We start from the raw sequence: 20470 nt of genomic DNA on the forward strand, positions 1-20470 counted from the left end.
ACTACGAACTACAGCTCCCGGCAGCCTCTGCGCTCCCCCACGCTGCGGCTTCCGGCCGGCGCCGGGATGGCGCGGTGCTGAAAGGCGCGGGTCGCGCGGCGGCGCGCGTGGGCCTCCCAGCGCCATGTACAGGTACGGGAGCGTGGGGGCACGGGAACACCGGGACAGGGGGATGCGCCGGGACACGGGGATACGAGCACCGCCGCTGGGCTGCGCGGGAGCCGCCTGGCGCCGGGGCTGCATGTGAGCCCTCGCGGATGCTCTCGGGCGGCCTGGCTGCGCGGGAGTAGCTGAGGGGCTGCGCGGGGGAGCCTCAGGAGCGGGTGTGGGACCCGGGGGAGCGGGAGGGAGCTCCAGGGCGTGGGAGCGGTGCCAGGATCAGACGTGTGAGCGGCCACGCAGGTGGTCCCGGGGGAGCGGGGGGTCCTCCCTGGGGGCTGCCGGCTCTGTCCCGGCCGCAGCGGGCGGCAGCCGCGGGCAGAGCTTCCCCCACCCGCCCGGGCATCCCGTCCCGCTGCCCGCGCTGCCGCCCCGCCGTGCGAGGGCTCTGCCCGCTGCTGTCGCGGCTGTGTCCCGGGTTGGTGGTGTTGGGAGGCTGCCGTATCCCGCCGCCTCCATTGGCTCCCTTCCCCGATCCCTCGCCCGCCCCATCCGGGAGCGGGGCGCGCTCCATCCCTGGCGGGCTCTTCCCCAAAGTCTGCCAGACCGAGCACACGCCTGCGCCGTGGCCGCTGCTTGCGCTTCCAGCGCCCGTCCAGATCCCGCACTTAGTCGCCCTTCGTATTGATGTGGAGTGCGAGTGACTGAAATGCTTCAAGGATCCCCATCCTGTGTTTGGTGTCAGTCTGGCAGTACCCTCAGAGCCTCTGGGTTTTGCTGTGTCTGCAGGAAGCACCTCCAGGAGATCCCATCCTCTAGCACTAATGTTTCCACCAGCTTGGAATGGGACCCCGGCAAGACCTCGGAGCTTCTCTCGGGTATGGGAGTGTCAGCCCTTAAGAAAGACAAGCTGGGCAATGAAAACACACCACAGGACCTGCTGGTGTCGTCGTCCTGTCTTCCTCCAAAAAGGCAGAAGGTGAAGGACAACGAAAAGGACTTTGTTATCGTGCGCCGGCCATGGCTGCTCCGAGAGGCAGAGTCAGGTACTGTCACCCTGGGCCAGGTTCTGCTTGCCCTTTGGTAGAGATGGAGAGTGGGCATCACAAGTCTGCCCTGCTTTATTGTTTAGTTCTTTTGCTCTTACCCAGCAGAATGTCACTTTTAGATCTAGTGGCTTTCAGGCTTGAGGTGATAAATCCTATTTTATGTGTGCCTTTAAGTTGGGGTGGTGTGTCTGTCTCTAGAATTGTGGCCCATGAAAAGCATGATTCTCTGCTGCCTAACCCCGTGAGCACCTGTGTGTGTGTGTTGGGGGGTTGTGCTGCATGTCCCTGTGCCTGTTTGCTCTTGCTATGTGTGGGACATAGGTGGCACTTTGGCCCAGCTGGGCTGTATTGTGAGTCAGTGTTTTAAGGTCGCTCAAAGAATCAGCAGCAAAAGTAGGTTTAATGTAAAAGCAAAAGTGTGACAAAGTTTGTTGGCAACATTCACTTTAGTTACCAGGTGGTTAAAGCACACAGAGAAAAAACAAGCAAAAATCAATCAGTCTAAAACCAAAGTCAATCCAAAAGTTACCTGTTTGGAGGCAGGAGGAGAAGGGTAAGTAAAGACTGCAGGCTGAGGTATGCCAGCAATGTCCCAGCACGTGAAGGACTGTGCCTGAGAACTACTGGATAAGCACATCAAGGGGTGGAAGCCTGCGGGGCTGGAAAGGGAAAGAGCAGGGCTCTTGGACTCTTGAAAGGGGTGTTATAGAATACTAGTTCCTTTCCCAGGTGTCAAAGTGTTGTTTTAGTCTGGATGAGTATGGGATGCAAAATAAATAAGCAGCTCTGTCCTAATATTATGCTGTCATACAGAAGGTGGAAATGCCTTCAGACATTGCTGGTTTTATATAAGATGCAGTGCTGGGTCAAAGACAGCTGTTACTGAGCTCCACCATCCAGAAATCTCCCATGTGAATCATGACACCTTCTGGAGCTTGAGAGAAGCTGTGATTTGTACCACATTGTTTCACATAATTCTTGGAGTGGTGATAGTGTATATGTTTTAGGAAGCAGTTTGTAGTCCCTGATTTTTCCTGTGTATCACACAGAAGCATAGCTTACCTTGAGCTCCCTTCTGGGACCCTTGTATGCATAGGAAGAGTGGGCATTTCAGCAGAGGGGGAAAAAAACCCAGAGAATTATATAAGCATTAGATTACAAAGGCAGTAACTAAGATGCTCTTGTTCCCCAAGTGAGTATGTGAGTAGTGTCCGTGGCTTTACTATGTATACAAAGTGAATATTACAGGAACATTTACATTTACCAGTCGTGCCTAGGCAAAGATGGTAAAAATGCCATCCTACAATGATGAGCTGCAAGGGAGGTGAACAGTGGGGCTGATGTCTGATGTAGGCTGATGTATAGCCTACAGAGAAACTGTAGAGGGGCTTTTAACAACAAAACCAAATAAGACATCTGACCAGCAGGTAAAAATGAAGTTGCTTTAACTAGAATGTGCTTTGCTCTTTCCCTAAAGGTATTTATTTGGATGCACTTCCAGATGAATTGCTTCTGGCAATCTTTGCCTATTTGCCCCTAAAGGATTTACTGAAAGTTTCTATGATTTGCAAGAGATGGCATCGACTTTCGTAAGTATTATTTCTCTTCATTTAGTACTAAGGAAAATCTTTGTTTCCGTAGACCATTAAATGGTCTGGTTCTCATCTTAATTATACATATATAATTCAATTTAGACCATATGTGGATATGTATAACCAAAAGATGCCTCACTTGTTTTTTAACATTATTATAGTCTCTTAAATAGCTTTCCTTTCTCTGTCTGTTTTTGACACCAAAAGCTTTCTGTGGTTGTACTCACAGCTTTGACCTGTTACCCATTTGAACTCACTAACAAGTAAAATTCTATGCCACAGATTTGATGAATCTCTCTGGCAGACTCTTGATTTGACTGGTGGGAATCTGCTGCCAGGAGTGCTTGGACAGTTGTTGCCTGCAGGTGTTACTGTGTTCCGCTGCCCGAGATCTTGCATTGGGGATCCGTTGTTTAAAACAAGCAAGTAAGGCTTTTTATGCATGTTCTAGATCCTGAAATTGTCACAAATATTCAGTCTGTATTTTTGGTGTTTTGGTTTAAGGTAATAGCAACCAGCAGCAGTGTTTGTGCTGTGTCTGGAGTGTGGAAGAGCTGATCGGTGGTTAGGCATGTGTTGAAACAGGAGGATCTGCACTCACCTGTCAGTTATTTAAAACCAAGTTGATGTGATTTTTTTTTTTTTAAATATCAAGCACCATAAGGCCCTTGCAGTTTGTATCTTATAGAAGCCTAAATTATCATCATCCCCAGCATTTTTACATGGTACACTCAAAAAAATAATTTAACTCCAGCAGGATAGACTTTCAGGTGTTATGAAGAATTAGTAGAAATATTTTCTGCAAGGTGTGCTTGCTTTTAGTATATGGGCTATATTTGTGATGTGGGGAATTTATGAAGCAGGTTTTAATGCACTTTTAGTAACCTTTTTTTTTTTTGTTAGTCTTCTTAAAATTCAGCACCTGGATTTGTCAAACTGCACAGTGTCTGCTGCAGATCTCCACAGTATTCTTTGTCTGTGTGAAAAGCTGCAAAACCTCAGCTTGGAGGGTCTAGTGCTTTCTGACAACATCATCAAGTGAGTGACATGTTTGGGAATATTCTTCTGTTTGGTGCCATCATGTTGGGCAGGCTAATGGAAGAATGCAGTGGAAAGTTGTTCATTGTGGGTTCATTGAAATGGCCAGTTTAAGGTGGCCATTTAGGTTTTTTTTTCCCTCCCAATTCCCCATAGTAGCAGGAGGCTGGAGAAACTACTCACCTCTCTGTGGTTTATGTATCCATATTCCCACAGCTAAGCTGTACAGCAGAGCTACTTTTATTTTTCCATTTTTTTTGCTCCCCAGAGAACTTCGTGTTTGGTGTGCAGGTTCTTTTCTAAGGTCTCTCAGTAGCTCTCCCACCAGGTACCCATTGTGCTTCTGCACTGTTGTTCACTTTTTTATTGAACTTATGAAGTCCTGGAAGATTACAGATTCTGTCAAGCAGATGAAGTGTTTTTTGGTTCTGCTGCAGAGACACTATGGGTGTAGTCAGCCTCCTGTTCTGTCACACCAGGGGATTGTGGAGGTGCCACGGACCATAGGTCGGATGGCAGGACCCTGGCTTTTGAGGCCTTCCTCACTCCACAGAGGGGGAGCCAGAACACAAATAAACCAGTATAGTTTGGCTTTTTATACTAGCAGTAGTAACAGCTAAAACTATCAGAAAATTGGGTACTAATCAGGCAGTAATGATGGAATTCTATTGCCTTCTGAACAAATGTGCATAGTGAGTGTTCCACGTTTTGCTAACTGCATGTGTGTTCTAGTCTTGCAAACAAATGCATTCAGGGGATGCTATTTGGACATGGATTTTGTCCTGGAATAACTTCCATCTTGCAGAGGGCTGACATCAGAAATGGGATGGTTGCTTTGTCTTTTGTAGAGCTGTAGTCATCTCTGATAAGCTGTGATGTATGTCTATTGGCATACAACAGGAGAAGGTGAAAAGAAACCATTTCCTTGTAAACTTAGTTGTTTATAAATATGCAGATTTGTCAGCAGTGTCAAGTACATAGACAGGTATCCCTTTTATTGTTGTGCCTTGATGCAGCAAGTAGAGTTTAGACCCTTAGTGACTCAGGTTAGTCAGCTGATTAAAGATGCAGTACTTCATGTTTAATGAACAATTCCCTGTCCAGGAAACTAGGTCTTAAAAATAGTCACATCCTAGCAAAGCAAGCAATGTTCCAACATTTACATTTTATCAGATTTTTCTTTTTTTCTTCTCTCTACAGGAGCATTGCTAGAAATCCCAGTTTGATACGACTAAATCTCTGTGGGTGCTCAGCGTTTTCCGCAGAAGCCTTGGAGCTAATGTTGAGCAGCTGTTCTATGTAAGACAAAACCAGACTTTGCTATTCCTGAAACAAATTATTTATTATTTTCCTTGGGCATCCCAGTTATTCTTGTATCTATTTTTTTTTAATGTGCCTGTTTTTGGTCCTAAATGCCTAACAGTTGATTATTAGCTGAATAGTCAGGTAATTTCTTTCCATCAAGCTATTTTCTTCTTTAATAACAAACATGTACTTCAGTAGTTTTTCATGGGTTTTCTGAATCATCTTCTTAGGTGGGTAAATCCCATTTATGTTCCTTTGATATCACGTAAATGTATGAAAATAGTGTGTGATTCTCACAAAGATGAAGTGTGTGTTTTGAAACTGCTAAGTGCAGTTCCAGAGCTCCCTTTGCAATCAGAGTACAGCATGAATAGCAGAGAACACTTTGCCTTTCCATGGTAGAATAATCCTTCAGTAACCTTCTAGTTTATGAAGGGCTGTGTTCAGATTGACAGCTCCAGTGATTAAACCATCTGCTGGCAGAATGTCACTGAACTGGGCCCCAGTGAATTTGGGATTTATATCCCCATCTTTCTGCTGACTTCCTGTGATTTGCAGGACAATGTCCATAATCATTCCTTCTGCAAAAGCATGCTTTTTAATCAAACTGCGCGTTAGTGGGCAGCCAGAGCCTTAATCTTTCTGTTGCTTGGTCTGATTACTCAGATCATGAGCTCTGTAGGGGATGGCAGTCTGTGCAGTGCACAGTGAATACCAGATGGCAAATCTGATCCTAGGAATGCTAGTGGCAATTTAACTGTTTTTTCATTTTATGTAGAGAGTGCCAGCTAAATGCTCTAGTTGTGCATTCACTGTGTCTTTGTCCCTTGGTTACAGCTACAACACCTGCACACAGAACAATACTTTGTCCCAACCCCATGGTGACAGGCTATAGGTAATCAAGCACGTAAAGAGAGTTGAGCTCACAGCATGACCAGTGTTTATATAAAACTATGAATTATTTTATGCTAATTAGGATTAATTGGTCATCTGACCAATGCTAATAATGGATGGTAGTTTTTCCTCTCAATGTGACCATCTGTTCATTTGTAACAGATTCAGGTCACAAACCCGATGAAAAGACAGTGTCTCCTTGTGGCAGTTCCTGGAGAGAGCCTTTACTTCCTAACCCATTACTGAATCCTTCCAGCTGAAAGTGGCTTTGGGAAGTCACTTTAACCCCTTTCCCAGACCAGGGTCTAAAATTAGCACTGTCCACGTGGATAAGGATGTTCTCTGGTTGGATCTTGAAAATCTCCAGAGACAGATTTGGCTGGGTAACCTGCTCTGTTCACTAGTGCTTAATTACTGTCATACTAGAATTTCTAGGCGTGAATACAGTAAGTTGGCAGTTAGCATGTTACAAGTATTTGCTTTAAAAGTATCAACTGTATTGGAAAATACCACAACTTGAACTGCATTTCAGCCATTCTTGTTAACAACTCTGTCTGTGTGTAGGCTGGAGGAGCTGAACTTGTCCTGGTGTGAATTCACAGCCTCTCACGTCAAAGCAGCAGTCAATCACGTTACTTCAAAGATCACCCAGTTAAATTTAAGTGGCTACAGAGAGAATCTACAAATAGCAGGTAAACAGCAGTGTGACAAACCTTTATCCCACTATGGGATGAAGCAGTAGGCTTTACATTTTCCTCTGCTTGGCATTCACTCTTTGTATAGAAGAGTCGGGTACTAACAGTAACTTTTGTGCTTTGTATAGTTTGAAGTTCTTGCTGTCAGAGACTCTTACTCATAGTTCTAGCTCAGGCATGAAGGGTGAGATGATTTTTCTTATGAATTTAGGAACATTTTAGGAATTTTCTTCTTCAGCTGAAATCTTCTTCACTTGTGAAGTAAGTCCTGGAAGCAGGACTGTGTGCTATCAATTACCTCCAGGAACAGTATCTGGAAGGCTTTCTGAAGGCTTCTGCTGTTGTGTCTGCTGAAACCATCTTCTAAAAGAGAACAGTCATACTATGTGCTTGGGTTTCAGACTGACATCCAGATGTTAGTTAATTTGGAAGGCAATCTTAGCAATCAGCATTTAACCATTTACTTTCTACTAGGTCTAGGAAGAAAAGTTATTAAGTTGGAGGGTTATAGAAAACGCAGGTAAGTCAAGATTTGGGGGAGGGTACATCAGAATGAACAAGAGCATAGCTAAAGGTTGAAAGTTCTTCTGTAATAAAGAGAAATTAATTTTTGCAATGAGTGAATATGACAGTAGGGCATTGGATGACGTGCAGGAGGTGAACTCTCATTTCTGTTTAAATATCACACCTCAGGCGTGACCTCCTCAGGCGTTCCCTTTGTGGGGAAATAGGCAAATCTTCTTATCTCAGCCCCAAACCTGTAAACAAATATGCTACATAATCTTCTCCACATCAGGAATTTGAATCTTGGGCCCTCTAATTGAACCATTAGAGACCATGTGCTGACCTCTTTTGTTTGTCAGACACTTTCTCTGAGTGACTTTACTGTGTTTGAGTGCAATTTATCAGGTATAAGACTTGAATAGTGCATTAATCATCATAATTATGGTATTGTTTTGTTTAGTTTCTGCACATGAATTCTGAAATACCAAAACTCCAAATGTTGTTGAGCACCTTGCAATGGCTTTTAGGTAATATCTGAACTACAGCAGATTCAGTGCTACTTGCAGACAGTGAAAAGAAAGTAAAAAATTTACTGTTTAAATCAGAAAAAAACGTAAGTTTTTGTCATAAGAACTTTTTGTGGGTAAAAATGGAGATGCCTAAAGGATTTGGTGCTCTGAAAAAAGGATATTTGATGCGTGGAAAATTTTCATTACTTTTCCACTACATGTCAGTATTTCAGGCAGCTCACCATTACTACGTCTCCAGTAGATTTCACAAAAATATCATTTGAATTATTGTCTTCTTAAGTTGATGGGGTTGATGCAACTGACTTCTAGGGATAATTTGCTGAACTAAATGTATCTGTTTTGCTGAGGGTTAAAAGAAGTCCATATAAGATAACTTCATAGGCAGACTGTATGCTTTAACTCTTAGGCATGTACCTTTTAGTTTAAAAATTGTGCTTCAGTGGTGAGGTTCAAGTAGAAAACATATAAATGAATATGTGTGGACATCAGTAGGCTGTGTGTGTAAAGCACATCCATCTTGTTACTGAAAGAGGGACTGACTCTGTGACCTCTTTTTAGATGTGAAAACGCTGGTGGAGAGATGTCCTTTGCTTGTCCATTTAGACCTCAGGTAAGAGGACCTGTGCAGCCAGTCCTTAAATCTTTGTGGTTCAGGGGATTAGCACTGAGGCAAGGTTGTGTGGGTACCACTGCACATCCAGAAAATACTATTCAGGCTAAACCTACAGAAGATTTGCTATCTGGCGTGACCCAATCTGGAGGTAAGTAATTGAAGATGTCTTGTTACCCCAGCATAAGTGTCAGATACCTACAGGATTTCTTAACTAACAAGAGATGGTAATTCATAGGTAGAATGGTGGATGGACGTATTTAGATGCCTACAGTTCAGTAGCCTAGCATCCTAGAGAGGGTTTAAGTCATCTCTAATACTAATTTGTTACTTGGCCATATAACTGTAAAGTAAGGTATATTTTGGTTTTGACCTAGTCATAGTATTTTGAAATCTCTGGAGAACTTGCTTATTCATGGCATAAGTTCTGCTGCAGAGTATCTGTGTGAAGGGAAACTTCTGCTTCACTTGCCCCTTTGCATGCACAGCATATACATGAGACATGGGTTGCTTCCATATTCAGCAAAAACATACTTTGGTGGTAGAAAAAGTAGATATTAATGAATTCCTCTGGCTGAATTTTCAAAATAGCAAATTTACTACTGCTGTATACTTAAAGCTTTATTTAATGTATTCCCTGTACTGCTGTATACTTAAAGTTTTATTTAATGTGTTCTCTGTACAGTGACAGCATGATGTTAAAGCCTGAGTGCTTCCAGTATTTTAAACAACTTGGGTTCCTACAACACCTGTGCCTTAGCCGATGTTACCAGATATCACCTGCTGCCTTAGTGTAAGTAACCTCTAATTAGCTTTGCTTTACTCTTCATGCAGAGGGTGAATTAATTTAAATTTGCTTTATTTTAGGTTTAGAATTGCAAATACTGTTCAATAAAACTTAATGGTATGAGGAATCAGGAATAAAACTAAGATAAAATAACTCATCAGTATTGATGTCAGTAGCAGACTTCTGAGTGTGGAGGAAGGTTTGGAACAGCTGGCAGAGTTGACAGTACTGGCTGGACTAGTAAGCTGTGTATATCTGCTTTCATGTGCACCTTTATCAGTTACTGATTGTGATTCAAACCTGGTTAGAGTGACTTGTTCATGAGGTCCTTCTGCCTTTTATTAGTATAGAAGCTTTCAATGCCAATACTTTCAGGAAAGATGTCAACACAAAGGAAATCGCCAACAACAAGAAAAAAGGTTGAGAGGAACAGGCCTATTGAAATGAAGATCTGAAGAAGCTTTGCTGTGGTAGCACGTGCCTCAGCCTTTTGATTTTGTCCAGTACTTGCTTGTAAGATACACAGTTCAGATGATGACTAGGAAAATGTAAAGCAGTCAAGAAGCTGGGTCTGGCTACTCTCTGAAATATTGCTACAAACTGGGGACTGATTGATGGTACTCAGGGGCTTGTATCCTCATCCTGGAACTTCATCTGTGCAATTTTCTTCACTTGTTCTAGATTTTTACGTCTAAGGATAGGAAAGGGGAAGAATCAGTTTGTTTTCAGTCTGTGAGAGAGACTAGCAAAAAAGTAATTTATTCAGCCAGTTTGCTGAAGTACCAGTGCTGAGTACTAGTTTCAATTACATATGTGCTTAAGTAGTTTACCCTCTTCTAAAAAATCAGTAAAAATTAAGCTATGTAGCTTGGGTACAGGCTGAAAAATGACAAAACGGTTTTCAGATTCATAATTTCCTATCTCTCTCTTTCTAGAGAGCTTGGTGAAATTCGAACACTGAAGACTCTTCAGGTATTTGGAATAGTGACTGATAGCTCCCTGCAGCTCCTTGAGGAAGCACTACCCGACATGAAGATTAATGGTTCACACTTTACCAGCATTGCGAGGCCAACTGTTGGCAATAAAAAGAGCCATGAGATTTGGGGCATCAAATGCAGACTGACACTGAGAAATCCTAGTTTCTTGTGATCATGTACAATGCATTTGATGCCATGGACACACTGTGCATTGAAGCTCCTTAGGGAAAAAAAGTGCTGGAGCACCTTTTATCATAGTACTGTTACTGTCTAACTTGTTTTACACCCTAATGTTTCATAATATTTTATATCAGTTTTTTGTACTTAAAGCCTTTAGAAATTTGATGATCTGTGAGCAATTACAGAATATTTCTTTCAGTCTTTTTTTTTTACAGGGGATCTTTGAAAAAAAAATGAAACAAATCACCGCCAAGTGATTTGATAAGTAGAAATCAATTACTTACATTGATAAGTAATGTCAGCCTCTAGCAACTGTCTGCAGCTTCTGGAACAGCTTGCAGAGGTGCCAGATATCTTTGTAGGGTTTATTAAAGAATTTGCGGAATTCAAAATGAATACTTCTATTAAATCTGTTCAACTGCGTAACTGAAGAGAAGGTACTGCAGGATGAATGAATCAAGCTTGAAAACAGTAAATTGGGGATATCTACACAGAAGCAGCTAAGAGCTCAATACCTTACAAGTTAAGTAGCATAAAGGAGCTATAGCGAAGTTTTTATTTCGGAGGCCACAAAGGAAACTTTTGTCTTTAGTAGCCTTCATTTTTTAGCCAAATACCGTCTGAGAAGCCTGTTCAGAATTAGCATCTGTGAAAATAGATGCTGGTTATCCATTATTTCATGTTGTGGTCCTGGGTTTTCTGATTACACTTTAAAGAAACTTAATGTAGCTTCTGTGAGCCTGATTGTAGATAAAACATTCTAAGATCTTTCAAGTGCAACTGATACATTGAACTGATACATTGTTAGAAGTTTTGCAGAAAGAGGGCTCAAGGAGTTCTAAATATGACCAAAAACCAGAACCTGGGACTACTGTGTAAGAATGCTAAAAGGGAGAGATGCTTTGGTGCTATCAAGAGACATACATTTCTTTTTTATATTAGTTTGTTTGTAGTAGCACTTCACTTCTTGTATTTTTATCACTAACCACTATTGTCTAGTGTTGATTTTTTTTAAAGTCATAGGAGAAGCTGAGTAAATGTCCAAAAATTAAAAAAAAAAATAAAAACAAATAAAGGATATGGATAGGTAATGACTTTAAATAAGCCTTTCATTGGCATCTGTTATCAGGGTCCTTCCTCACGCCTAGAATGTGTTCCAGCAGATGTTTTAGCTGATAATTCCTAGGGCAAAACATGGACCCTCTGTAGGACATAACCATGCTGCTGTTTTTCCCATGAATGCAGTAAGCAAGCAGCTGAATTTATTCATGGATGTTTTTATAAGTAGCCAACCTATTACTCTAGGCCTTTGCATAGATACAGCTTTTCCCACTGCAGTCTTGAGGAAAAGCATTCAGGAATGAATACCTGGTAGTGCAGAACAGATTACTTACTGTGGAAAGATTGTATGAGTCTGATATTTAACTTGACTTTCTAGAGTTTAGTAAATAAAGCATTATCTGTTTAAACTAAGCTGGTTTGGTTTTTATTGAATTTAAGAGTGTAAGTAACAGGTGTTAATAATGGGCTTGTATCCCTCACGAAGCAGTAAATGGGCAACACGCCTTGTGGGAGTTGGAGGAGTCACAGGAAGTTGGAGGATACAGAATATTCTACCACCTCAGTTTGCTGCCTTAGAATTATACCTTAAATTATTTCAAGAAGAAAAAGAAAATCTTTGCAGCACAGCGTTACTGTAAATTCTTCTCCTTATGCACAATGTAACTCCATGAAACTTCTCTTGCATTTAATAAAGATCTAAGAAATTGCTTTATTGTACGGAATGACTGATGGATGGGAGAGTGCTTTCCCTGGTTTGCCACCAACTTTGTGTCATGGTCAAAAAGAAATCTCTCCAAGCAGTGGTGGTTTAAAGGACAGGGTGTTATCAAAACTATTTTCAGCATTTATTAGACTATGCTTTAAAGCCTGTGCAGAATAGGAACAGTAGTGGACCTTTAACTAGAAGGGAATAATTTTACATACCAGGTTCAGTGTTGGAAGGGGAAAAGCATCACTGCTGCCTATTTCATTGTTATGATGACAGCTTTAGTAGATATGAAAGCCCTTTGGCTAAGGTGCTCAACTGACCCTTTCCTAAGGGAAATAATACGTAGCCCTAAGCACTCCAGAACAAAACCTGGCACATTGATTAGTCTCTGTACTACACATAAATGCATGAAGGCTCACAAACCGTTAAAACAACCTGAAACAGTAAGAAGAAACTGAGCACATGAAACCTTTTGAACGTTGAAATCAGGCACAGGACAGCTTCATTTATCAATTAACCTTTTAATTTTTTTATTATATAACGAGTTTAAGTGAGTGAAGAAATAGAAACTGTGAAATAAATAAAAAAAAAAAAAAAAAAGCAAAGAATAACAGGTCTAGTTTAGCAGAACACAGTGTAGACTAGCATTAAATGAAAATACCATGGACTTGACTCAACAGGTAGAAGAGGTGCAAAAATCACTGTGGTCAGGCCACACAGATTAAATCAGTGTTAAACCAAGACACAGTCCTGTCCTGGAATAGTGTATACCAAGTAAGTTGTCTGTACTGCAATCCTTCGTCATAAAGGAACGTTAAAAAGGGTCCTACAGTTGTTTAATAAAAAAAAGGTAGGTGCTTACTATTATTAATAGATTTCTGAATCATCATCCTAGTCCATTTTAAGCATTCACCAGTAAATGCTACAACAGAACTGCAATTAAATACAGACAAAACCAGTAGAGGCCACTCATGAGTAGGTCAGGCTTCCATCTTGCTAAATTATGAATTTGACTGAAAATTTACTAAGTCCTAATCTAGATCATACTTTGGGGCTGTAGGGCCTGAAGACATGACCTTTTAGTCTTGATGTTCATAATAAGGAATGACAGGCATGTTTAAGAGGTATGCTTACTGACCTGACTAACCAGTCTCCATTAAAACTTCACAGCACACAAATGTCTAAATAAGCAGTTGTTGGGATTTCTGCCGTAGATTTGCTGTGCACATGTTCAATACCTAAATCTAATCTAAGAATGGTGAGAGTCCTAGGAAGGAAAAAATTACTGTTAATGGCATTGGTGGACTTGAGGATTTTTTGACAGCATATTGACTAGTGTACATGACAGAGGCACATAATAGACAATCCCTAACTGGTTACAGATGGATTGAGAATAACTAGAACATCCTAGTCTGTGTGCACACAACTTTTAGAAAGATTAGTCTTTTGTGTCTTTACCTTTAGACTAGCTTCGCACATTATTTTGGACTGCAAGAGCTTTATTCTGATAGTTCCTGAAATTACCAACTTTTGAAAGCTTATTTGACTACTTTGCTTTTCCCCTCTAGGTTACAGTCAAGACAACCAGACAGTGTAAATAACTCTGCAGCACACTTAAAAAGTGAAATGTACACAGTGATAGCTTATTCAGAAATCTCCATCAATTTCACATTTTCCTAGAACTGAATGGCCTGGTCAAATCAGTATCCTCTAAATTCTGTTTTAAGTTCTATTCACTCTAAGTCTAGAGGGAAAAAACGCTTTGTCCGTTTCCTCCACCAGTAAAGAGCAGTTTACATTTTGCAAGTGGCGATAAATACACTGATTGATTGGCCACATTGGAGAACATTTCCATTAGACCTGAGAACATCTGTTACAGAAGTCTCCTCATTCAAAAGTCATTTTAAGAAAACTCACTCTTGGAAATCAATCTGTAGTAGACAAAACATACTATTTTCAAGTCATGTAGCAGAAGAGTTCCTGCTGTAGGAATATATGTTTTCCCAAATTCTGCCTCACCTATGCAATTGTAAGCACAGATTTCAAAAGGCAATCAGTTCACAGTTTTTCTAAAAGATTTCAAAGGTCACTTGCTATTCTTTAATCAGAGCTTTTTTTTTCTTTCTATTATCAACTTGATTACCTAACATGAGCAGAGACATGTGATTTGTTGTCATTTATATATCAATAGAATTCAACATGGGATTGGAAATGTAAATTTTCTGGAGAAGGTAAAAACATTCTGGGAAAACTGGAAGACGTAGGTATGAGCTTGCACTCTAACTCCTAATACCCAGCATATCTCATTCTTCTTGAAATATAAGAAATTCAAAACCTAAAATTCCAAACATTCAACTTAATAAGGCCAAATATATGTCTTAATGATAGCCACTTACATACACTAGTGTTCTGATCATCTGCTTGCCAGTTAATCCATTCAGTGAAGGAATATATCCTACTACAACATGATTTCTATAATTTGTATATTCTTCATAAAGGGTTCAAGAAAACCTTTGGATTTCAAGTCCCTATCTAGCCAAACAGAAAAACTAAAAGCTACCTCATTCAAGGTGTACTAAACCAGACTTATACTCTTGATGTAAGTCTACAAAGTAGAAAAAATACTGGAAGAACAAAAAAAAAAAATTGTCACAAGTTGTATGAAACTACAAAGTTGTACAATTTTTGAAAAGCATACAAAAGATTTGTATTTTCATTTCTTTTACATCAACAACATGGTTTACCAAAATCTATATATCCTTGCATCAAATTGCTAGTTTGACAGTCAACTTTTCTACAAAAGTGTATGTATGAAGTATTTAGTTTTATCAGTCCCAGACTGTTACTAAAAAACTGTACATCTGAATATTTAATACTACTGACTTAATACTTGAACCCATTTACCTGTGTTTACAAAGCTTTCATGTTTGCCTTACAAGTTAAAATGTCAATTCTCACTGAAGTTAGAGGTAACACTTCAGACATTTACACTAGATGCAAAAAAAGCTTAAATATCAGGCTAATGATTCCCCAACCCAAAGGAATGAAAAGCATTTCAAGCTTCCTCCAAATGCTCTTGCATCCGAAAAGGCCAACTTCCAATATAATGCAGCATTGTGATATCCCCATGGTTTCCCTCTATGGATCCATAAATGTTTCAGCAAAAGACATCAGGGTCCTTCATTCTTCCAGCAGAACAGTGCACAGTGAATCCTCTGTGTCAATCAATATCGAAGCTATTGCCCCATCATTGAACTCAAAAGATGTTCCTCCATCTACAACCATACAAGCATCCCAACAACGGGAACGGACACAGACTCTGCAAAAGCCCAGCAAGTAAGTTATCGCAAAACAGCTGAAAAATTAAAGTATTTCACACAAACACTCAACAATAAAACTGGTTCTGGGACATTCTTTTGCTTGGGTCAGTAAATGCTTAACCTCCACTCAGCATAGTACTAAGCACCAGAACCCCCCAAGTTATCAGTGCTTTGTATGGACTTGGCAAAGAGTCCAGAGAGGACAGAAGGCCTCGGTCAATACTCGCAGAGTCTGAGAGCAGCCTCTAATATAACACTGGGTGTTGAAAGCTGAAGCTTAGCTATAATTTTCAAAGAAAGCTACTGATGATCCCATTTACTTAAGATTCTAATATGTGGTCTTCATGTGAAATATATTTCAAGTAGCAATGCTTGAGGTTCAAATAATTTGGACATCAATGTCATTTTTTGTTACATCATTCAGGGAGAAGAAAAGTAATTACAAACACAAAGCTGAAGGTCAGGGTGCTTGCCAGGCAACTTCAAGAACTGCAGCATATTATTGTCAAGACATTATTATCAGAGTCTGCCATATTTAAGTTAAGTTTAAATCTAATCTTACAAAATTTAAGGCATCTCTTTTAGAGCAGAACAAGACAGAATAAAGAATTTGGCTCAGAGCTCCTTTGTCCTTTAGACAAATGTCCTTTAGACATTTGTTTTGATATAAAAGGTTGAATTGACAGTTAATTACAATTGCAATACTGTATTGCTTTCAATAGTTTATATGTTATTGTTCATATGTTCAGTTATTCTGATCAAATAACTAATTGGCTGTATGCGTTTATAATTAATTGTGGCACGCTCCACATATCATAAAATCATTTAGATTGGGAAAGGCAAGTAAGATCATTGAGCTCAACCATTAAACAAGCACTACCAAGCCCACCACTATCTTCCTAAGTGCCATGCCTCTATGTCTTTTAAATACCTTTGGGGATGATAATTCCACCACTACCACAGGCAGCCTGTTCCACTTCTTTAAAGCCCTTTCCATTATGATGATTTTCCTAATATTCAATCTAAAGCTCCACTGGCACAAGTGCCCTAAGTTAAAATGATGAATTAGCAAATAATTCAGTTTGGAAATGCATTTAGTCCCACCTCCTGGTCAAAGCAGGCATGACTTTAAAGATGAGTTAGGTTGCTTAATGCCTTGCCCAGCCAAGTTTTGAGTATCTCCAAGAACACTGATAAGACAATCTACAGAGACAACCTGGTCAACTGCCTGACTATTCTCACTGTGAATTTATCTTTTTTTTTTTTTAAATATCAGAATCTTGCATCCTATAAAATCATGGCTACTGCATTATACTCTGCTCTGAAAAGAGTTTAACTCAAACCTCCTCTGTAAACATCCTTTGGTAGCTGAAGACAACAACTGGATTCCCACTTAGTCTTGTCTCCTCCAGGCTAAAGGAAAGCACTTTCCTTTATAAACCACTTGTTCCAGCTGCCTTATCTTCCCAGTGGCCCTTTCCTGAATTCACTTCAGTCTGTCACTGTCTGTGTCTCATACTGAGGGAAATGGCACATGTCCAAAACTGGGCACAGTGAGATTCTTTTATTCTGTAAGATTACGCAGGGATCAAACATTAAAAGCCATAACACAACTAAGAAACATTTTCATCCTGCTGTTACAAGAACAATACTCAAGTCATTCAAAGCACAAACTGGATGTTGAAACACTTCAAGGGAAAGTCCTGGATTGCTCATACTTTGACAGATACACAGAACGAAGTAACTCTTTGCTATTGCAGCCAACACTTACTTTGAAGAGAAGCCACGCTGACGGCTACTTGAGAAAACTCTGTTTACAATAGGCTCTCGAACACTGAAAAACATCTTTGGTTCCTCTGGACTGTAGAGCAGAGACTCATTGTAATCATTTGTTACTGTAAGCAGAGGAGTCATCCATTAGTTTTTCCAGAGAAAATTATTTACTCTCAGAAAAACATATTCCTCCAGGGAAGAGTGGATTCTCTACCAAGAGGGAACATCAAGTCTTGAAAGATGTTTAATAATCTTTACATGCAAAAAAAATTATTTTTAGGGAAAATTCATTTCAGTTCTACTGGATGATGATCACTCAGTAGCTCTCTTCTAGTGATTGAATATTAACTATTTCAAATTTTAGGAGAACCAAAATTCTCCTGAAGAGGATAATTTAGACAGAAGTCTAAATAAGTGCTTTCATTTCAAGTAAGACATTGTTTGCCAACTGTGTCTAATTGATGTCTGTAAGAAAGACTACTACTGCTAAAAGTAGAGTGCTAAAACACTGAAAGGTGAATAGTACAGAATACAAACAAAATTAACAAAAATAACAAAAGATACTTTAAAAAAAATCTTGCCTTCTTCACTAACCTTTCTGTACCAGTTCCGTGTTCAATGGCATATTCAAACTTCCATGCTTTTTCGCTGTTGAGCAGAGAGAAAGAGCCCCAGTTAGCCAGATGTATCAATATAGAACTTGGCTAGTAATGCCACATTGCTCACTCACCGATCTTAAGGATCTCTTCAATAGCTTGATGTGCAACCTTGTTAATATTATAGGACCTAGACAGAGAAGAAGTCTTGTTTGCTATAAGCAGTACAACTTAGGAAAAAGCCAAGCAAAACCAAAACACCTTTCACACTGATGAAAACCTAAATTCAACATTTGGGGAGGAAAAAGAATGCTATTAAGGGTGAGCTGAACACAGTTAATTTTAAAAAAAGAGTCTTAAATAAACTCTTGCTTTGGCATCTACCTGTGGCCTTGTAAAGCTTAAAAATCCATTAAGGGAATTCTTGAGGAAAGAAGACCATGGGATGTAGTCTCCTTGTCAATAATCCCCCTGCATTAATACCCCAATAACTGCTGCATTAAGTCTGCATTAAAAAAATGAAGCTCTAGAGACGGTGTTCTTACCCTGTCTGTCCAACCCTTGCTAATTGATTGATTCTCTTAGCTCTCATCTATGAACTCCAACACGTCTTTACAAATATTTTACCTCTTTATTTATACCCTAAGGTGCAGTCTCGAATCTCACAAGAACTGGTGTATATAGAAAATAAACAGTCAGATCAGACACTTCTGATTTGACACATCTGGATGAACAAGTCAACATAGCCTCAGTCTGAACTAAGGCAAAACTCCAAAAAAAGTCTCCCTCCTCTGCCCAGTCTCCTCCTGAGACTCAAAAGTGAGGAGGTGCTAACCACAGCCATCGTGCAGCAGTACCACGAAGATCTCACATGCCCAGGTCTCAATTCAGCTTAAAATCCTCAGTCCAGCACTTCTGTCATGGCAGTAAAACACCCCAAACTGCAATACAGATCCACTACACCCCTATCTGACCCCAGAGCTGCGGAGGGTGTGCCCAAGGCTCTCTCTTTTTTACACTTACTGCCTACCTGCAAGCCTGAGCAGATGCTATCAAGATATCCTTTGACACAAGTTTTGGCAGCTACAGGAAACACCTGGACATTTAAATGTCTCTCAGTCCCAGGAAGTCTGAAATTCCAGGAAAGCCCCTGGACAACAGGCTAAGGGAGATCACTCCAGTGAGGTCTGGCCTCACTTTAGAGAAGCCCAGCAACACATACTGATTACAGCAATAGAGAGAAGCAATCCTGGAGCTTGGTCCCTGGTTGTGGGTTTGCTCAGCACAGAGTGTATAAGCAAAAGAAATGCGTAAGAACACATTGAATTAAGACTGTACTTTCCCAAGGTACTGAACACTAGGAATTTTTCCCTAGCAGTCTGCCAATTTCATCCTTGGCAGACTCCAGAACTAAGCTATGCTGCCTGAATACAAAATTCTGAATTACAAAGAGTAAAACCTAGTAACCATGGTTACAGCATGAATACTTATTTTTGAATTTCATTTAAAGCTTCTGGTTTAGTTCATCTTAGCCTACCCCATAAATCCAGTGCCTATTGTACAACTCTAAATTATGAGCACAAACACATCTCTCACATCTCAAAACTAAATTGATTAGACTTATATGCAGTACTGCAGCACGTTTAAACTGAAGTTTAAATATTTTCCCCCCTGATTAAACTAGCACAGTTCTGTGGCCATCCTTTTTTAAGAGGAATATTTTGGCAAAGAGATTGTCCCCTGTCAATTAAATATGAAAGAAACAAGAGGCTTGAAAGGAGAATGGACAGTAGATGTGCCCAGAGAACATTTAACACTGCTTCCAAATACATGTTTTCCCATTCTTCTTAGAGCTTGGATTTTTATAAGTTTACTGGGCTACATCATCTAAACATTTTAATTTTAGACAACAGGAGCAGTTCATAGATCACCTCAGTATGCTCTCTGCAAGTCACAGCAGAATCTCTTTCCCTCACCACCCTCAACCACTCATATTCACGTGTGACATGCCACATTTTTCACTGAAATTACACCTAAGGCAAACTTCTGTCTCAGTGCCACAGCTCCTCACCCTTTTAAGGCTTCCCTCCATACCCACAAGAAATGAGTGCCCTGCTCATCTAACACATCTGGAACAGCTCTGAGCCATACTGACAGTGACAATATTAGACTGACTTACCCATAGCCCAACAGAGTCTCAGTAAGGAGAAAATGCATAGGCCAAACAGGTTCATCTAGCTTATCTGGAATGGTATTTTCTGTCAAAGCAGCAACATGTACTCACCATGCTTTTGATCCTGTTCCAGTACACACATTAAGCCCTGAACTCTTCTGTTTCTCCCAAGGACCATCATCAACTGATATTTCATAATAGGAGGCCCTATGAAGCGAGAATTTAAAACTGGGTTTGCAGGACTTAAAGTTCTCCCTGAATAAGACAGAACACACAGCCTTATCAGGCACATTACAATTTAGAGGGGCTACTTTCAAATCTGGATCACAATTTCACAGTACAGTGTTACCATTTGACAGCAACTTGATTCACTATGTTATATCAGTTTTTATAACGGACCAAAATGACTTCTAGCATGAACTTTTAGGCACTTTTTCTGCAGTCACTTCTCATGTTAATTTATGTATAAAACCACCTCTCTGGTTTATCTGCAGGGCTTGCTGGACTTACATATAAAATTGTAAATAATTACCTTCCTTGCATACCTGTTGCACACAACCTGTGTTTATGCTATGAC

General features: G+C 40.3%; 2 protein-coding genes across 3 annotated transcripts in view; one reads left to right on the forward strand and one right to left on the reverse strand.

Annotated features, from left to right (window-relative positions):
- SKP2 (S-phase kinase associated protein 2) lies at positions 1 to 12023 on the forward strand. 2 transcript variants are annotated; one of them, XM_041466114.1, is made up of 10 exons: positions 1 to 132; positions 889 to 1145; positions 2626 to 2737; positions 3023 to 3166; positions 3644 to 3778; positions 4979 to 5077; positions 6542 to 6669; positions 8265 to 8316; positions 9002 to 9109; positions 10039 to 12023. In XM_041466114.1, the coding sequence occupies exons 1-10, from the start codon at positions 125 to 127 to the stop codon at positions 10250 to 10252; spliced, it is 1257 nt and encodes a 418-aa protein (XP_041322048.1). In that variant the 5' UTR covers positions 1 to 124; the 3' UTR covers positions 10253 to 12023. The 2 variants fall into 2 exon arrangements, with proteins under 2 accessions (XP_041322048.1, XP_041322047.1); XM_041466113.1 differs by lacking the exon at positions 1 to 132 and having other exon boundaries at positions 794 to 1145.
- Positions 12024 to 12619: 596 nt separating this feature from the next.
- NADK2 (NAD kinase 2, mitochondrial) overlaps positions 12620 to 20470 on the reverse strand; it is a 30087-nt gene continuing 22236 nt past the window's right edge. Inside the window, exons 8-12 of the mRNA XM_041466123.1 lie at positions 20005 to 20148; positions 17855 to 17910; positions 17719 to 17772; positions 17123 to 17246; positions 12620 to 15350 (exon numbers count right to left, since the gene is read on the reverse strand). Coding sequence (XP_041322057.1) covers positions 15212 to 15350; positions 17123 to 17246; positions 17719 to 17772; positions 17855 to 17910; positions 20005 to 20148 — 517 coding nt within the window. The 3' untranslated portion in view covers positions 12620 to 15211. The remainder of the gene's footprint in view (positions 15351 to 17122; positions 17247 to 17718; positions 17773 to 17854; positions 17911 to 20004; positions 20149 to 20470) is intronic.

The sequence above is a fragment of the Pyrgilauda ruficollis genome, unplaced genomic scaffold (assembly GCF_017590135.1).
Source record: "Pyrgilauda ruficollis isolate IOZ18807 unplaced genomic scaffold, ASM1759013v1 scaffold199, whole genome shotgun sequence".
Taxonomy (NCBI): Eukaryota; Metazoa; Chordata; class Aves; order Passeriformes; family Passeridae; genus Pyrgilauda; species Pyrgilauda ruficollis.

Bases quoted from the DNA above. Each gene is read 5' to 3' on its own strand.
- SKP2 (XM_041466113.1), top strand. From the start codon at position 809: ATGCTTCAAGGATCCCCATCCTGTGTTTGGTGTCAGTCTGGCAGTACC. The intron at 1,146-2,625 runs GTACTGTCACCC...CTTTCCCTAAAG, and splicing joins GCTCCGAGAGGCAGAGTCAG to GTATTTATTTGGATGCACTT. The intron at 8,317-9,001 runs GTAAGAGGACCT...TTCTCTGTACAG, and splicing joins CTTGTCCATTTAGACCTCAG to TGACAGCATGATGTTAAAGC.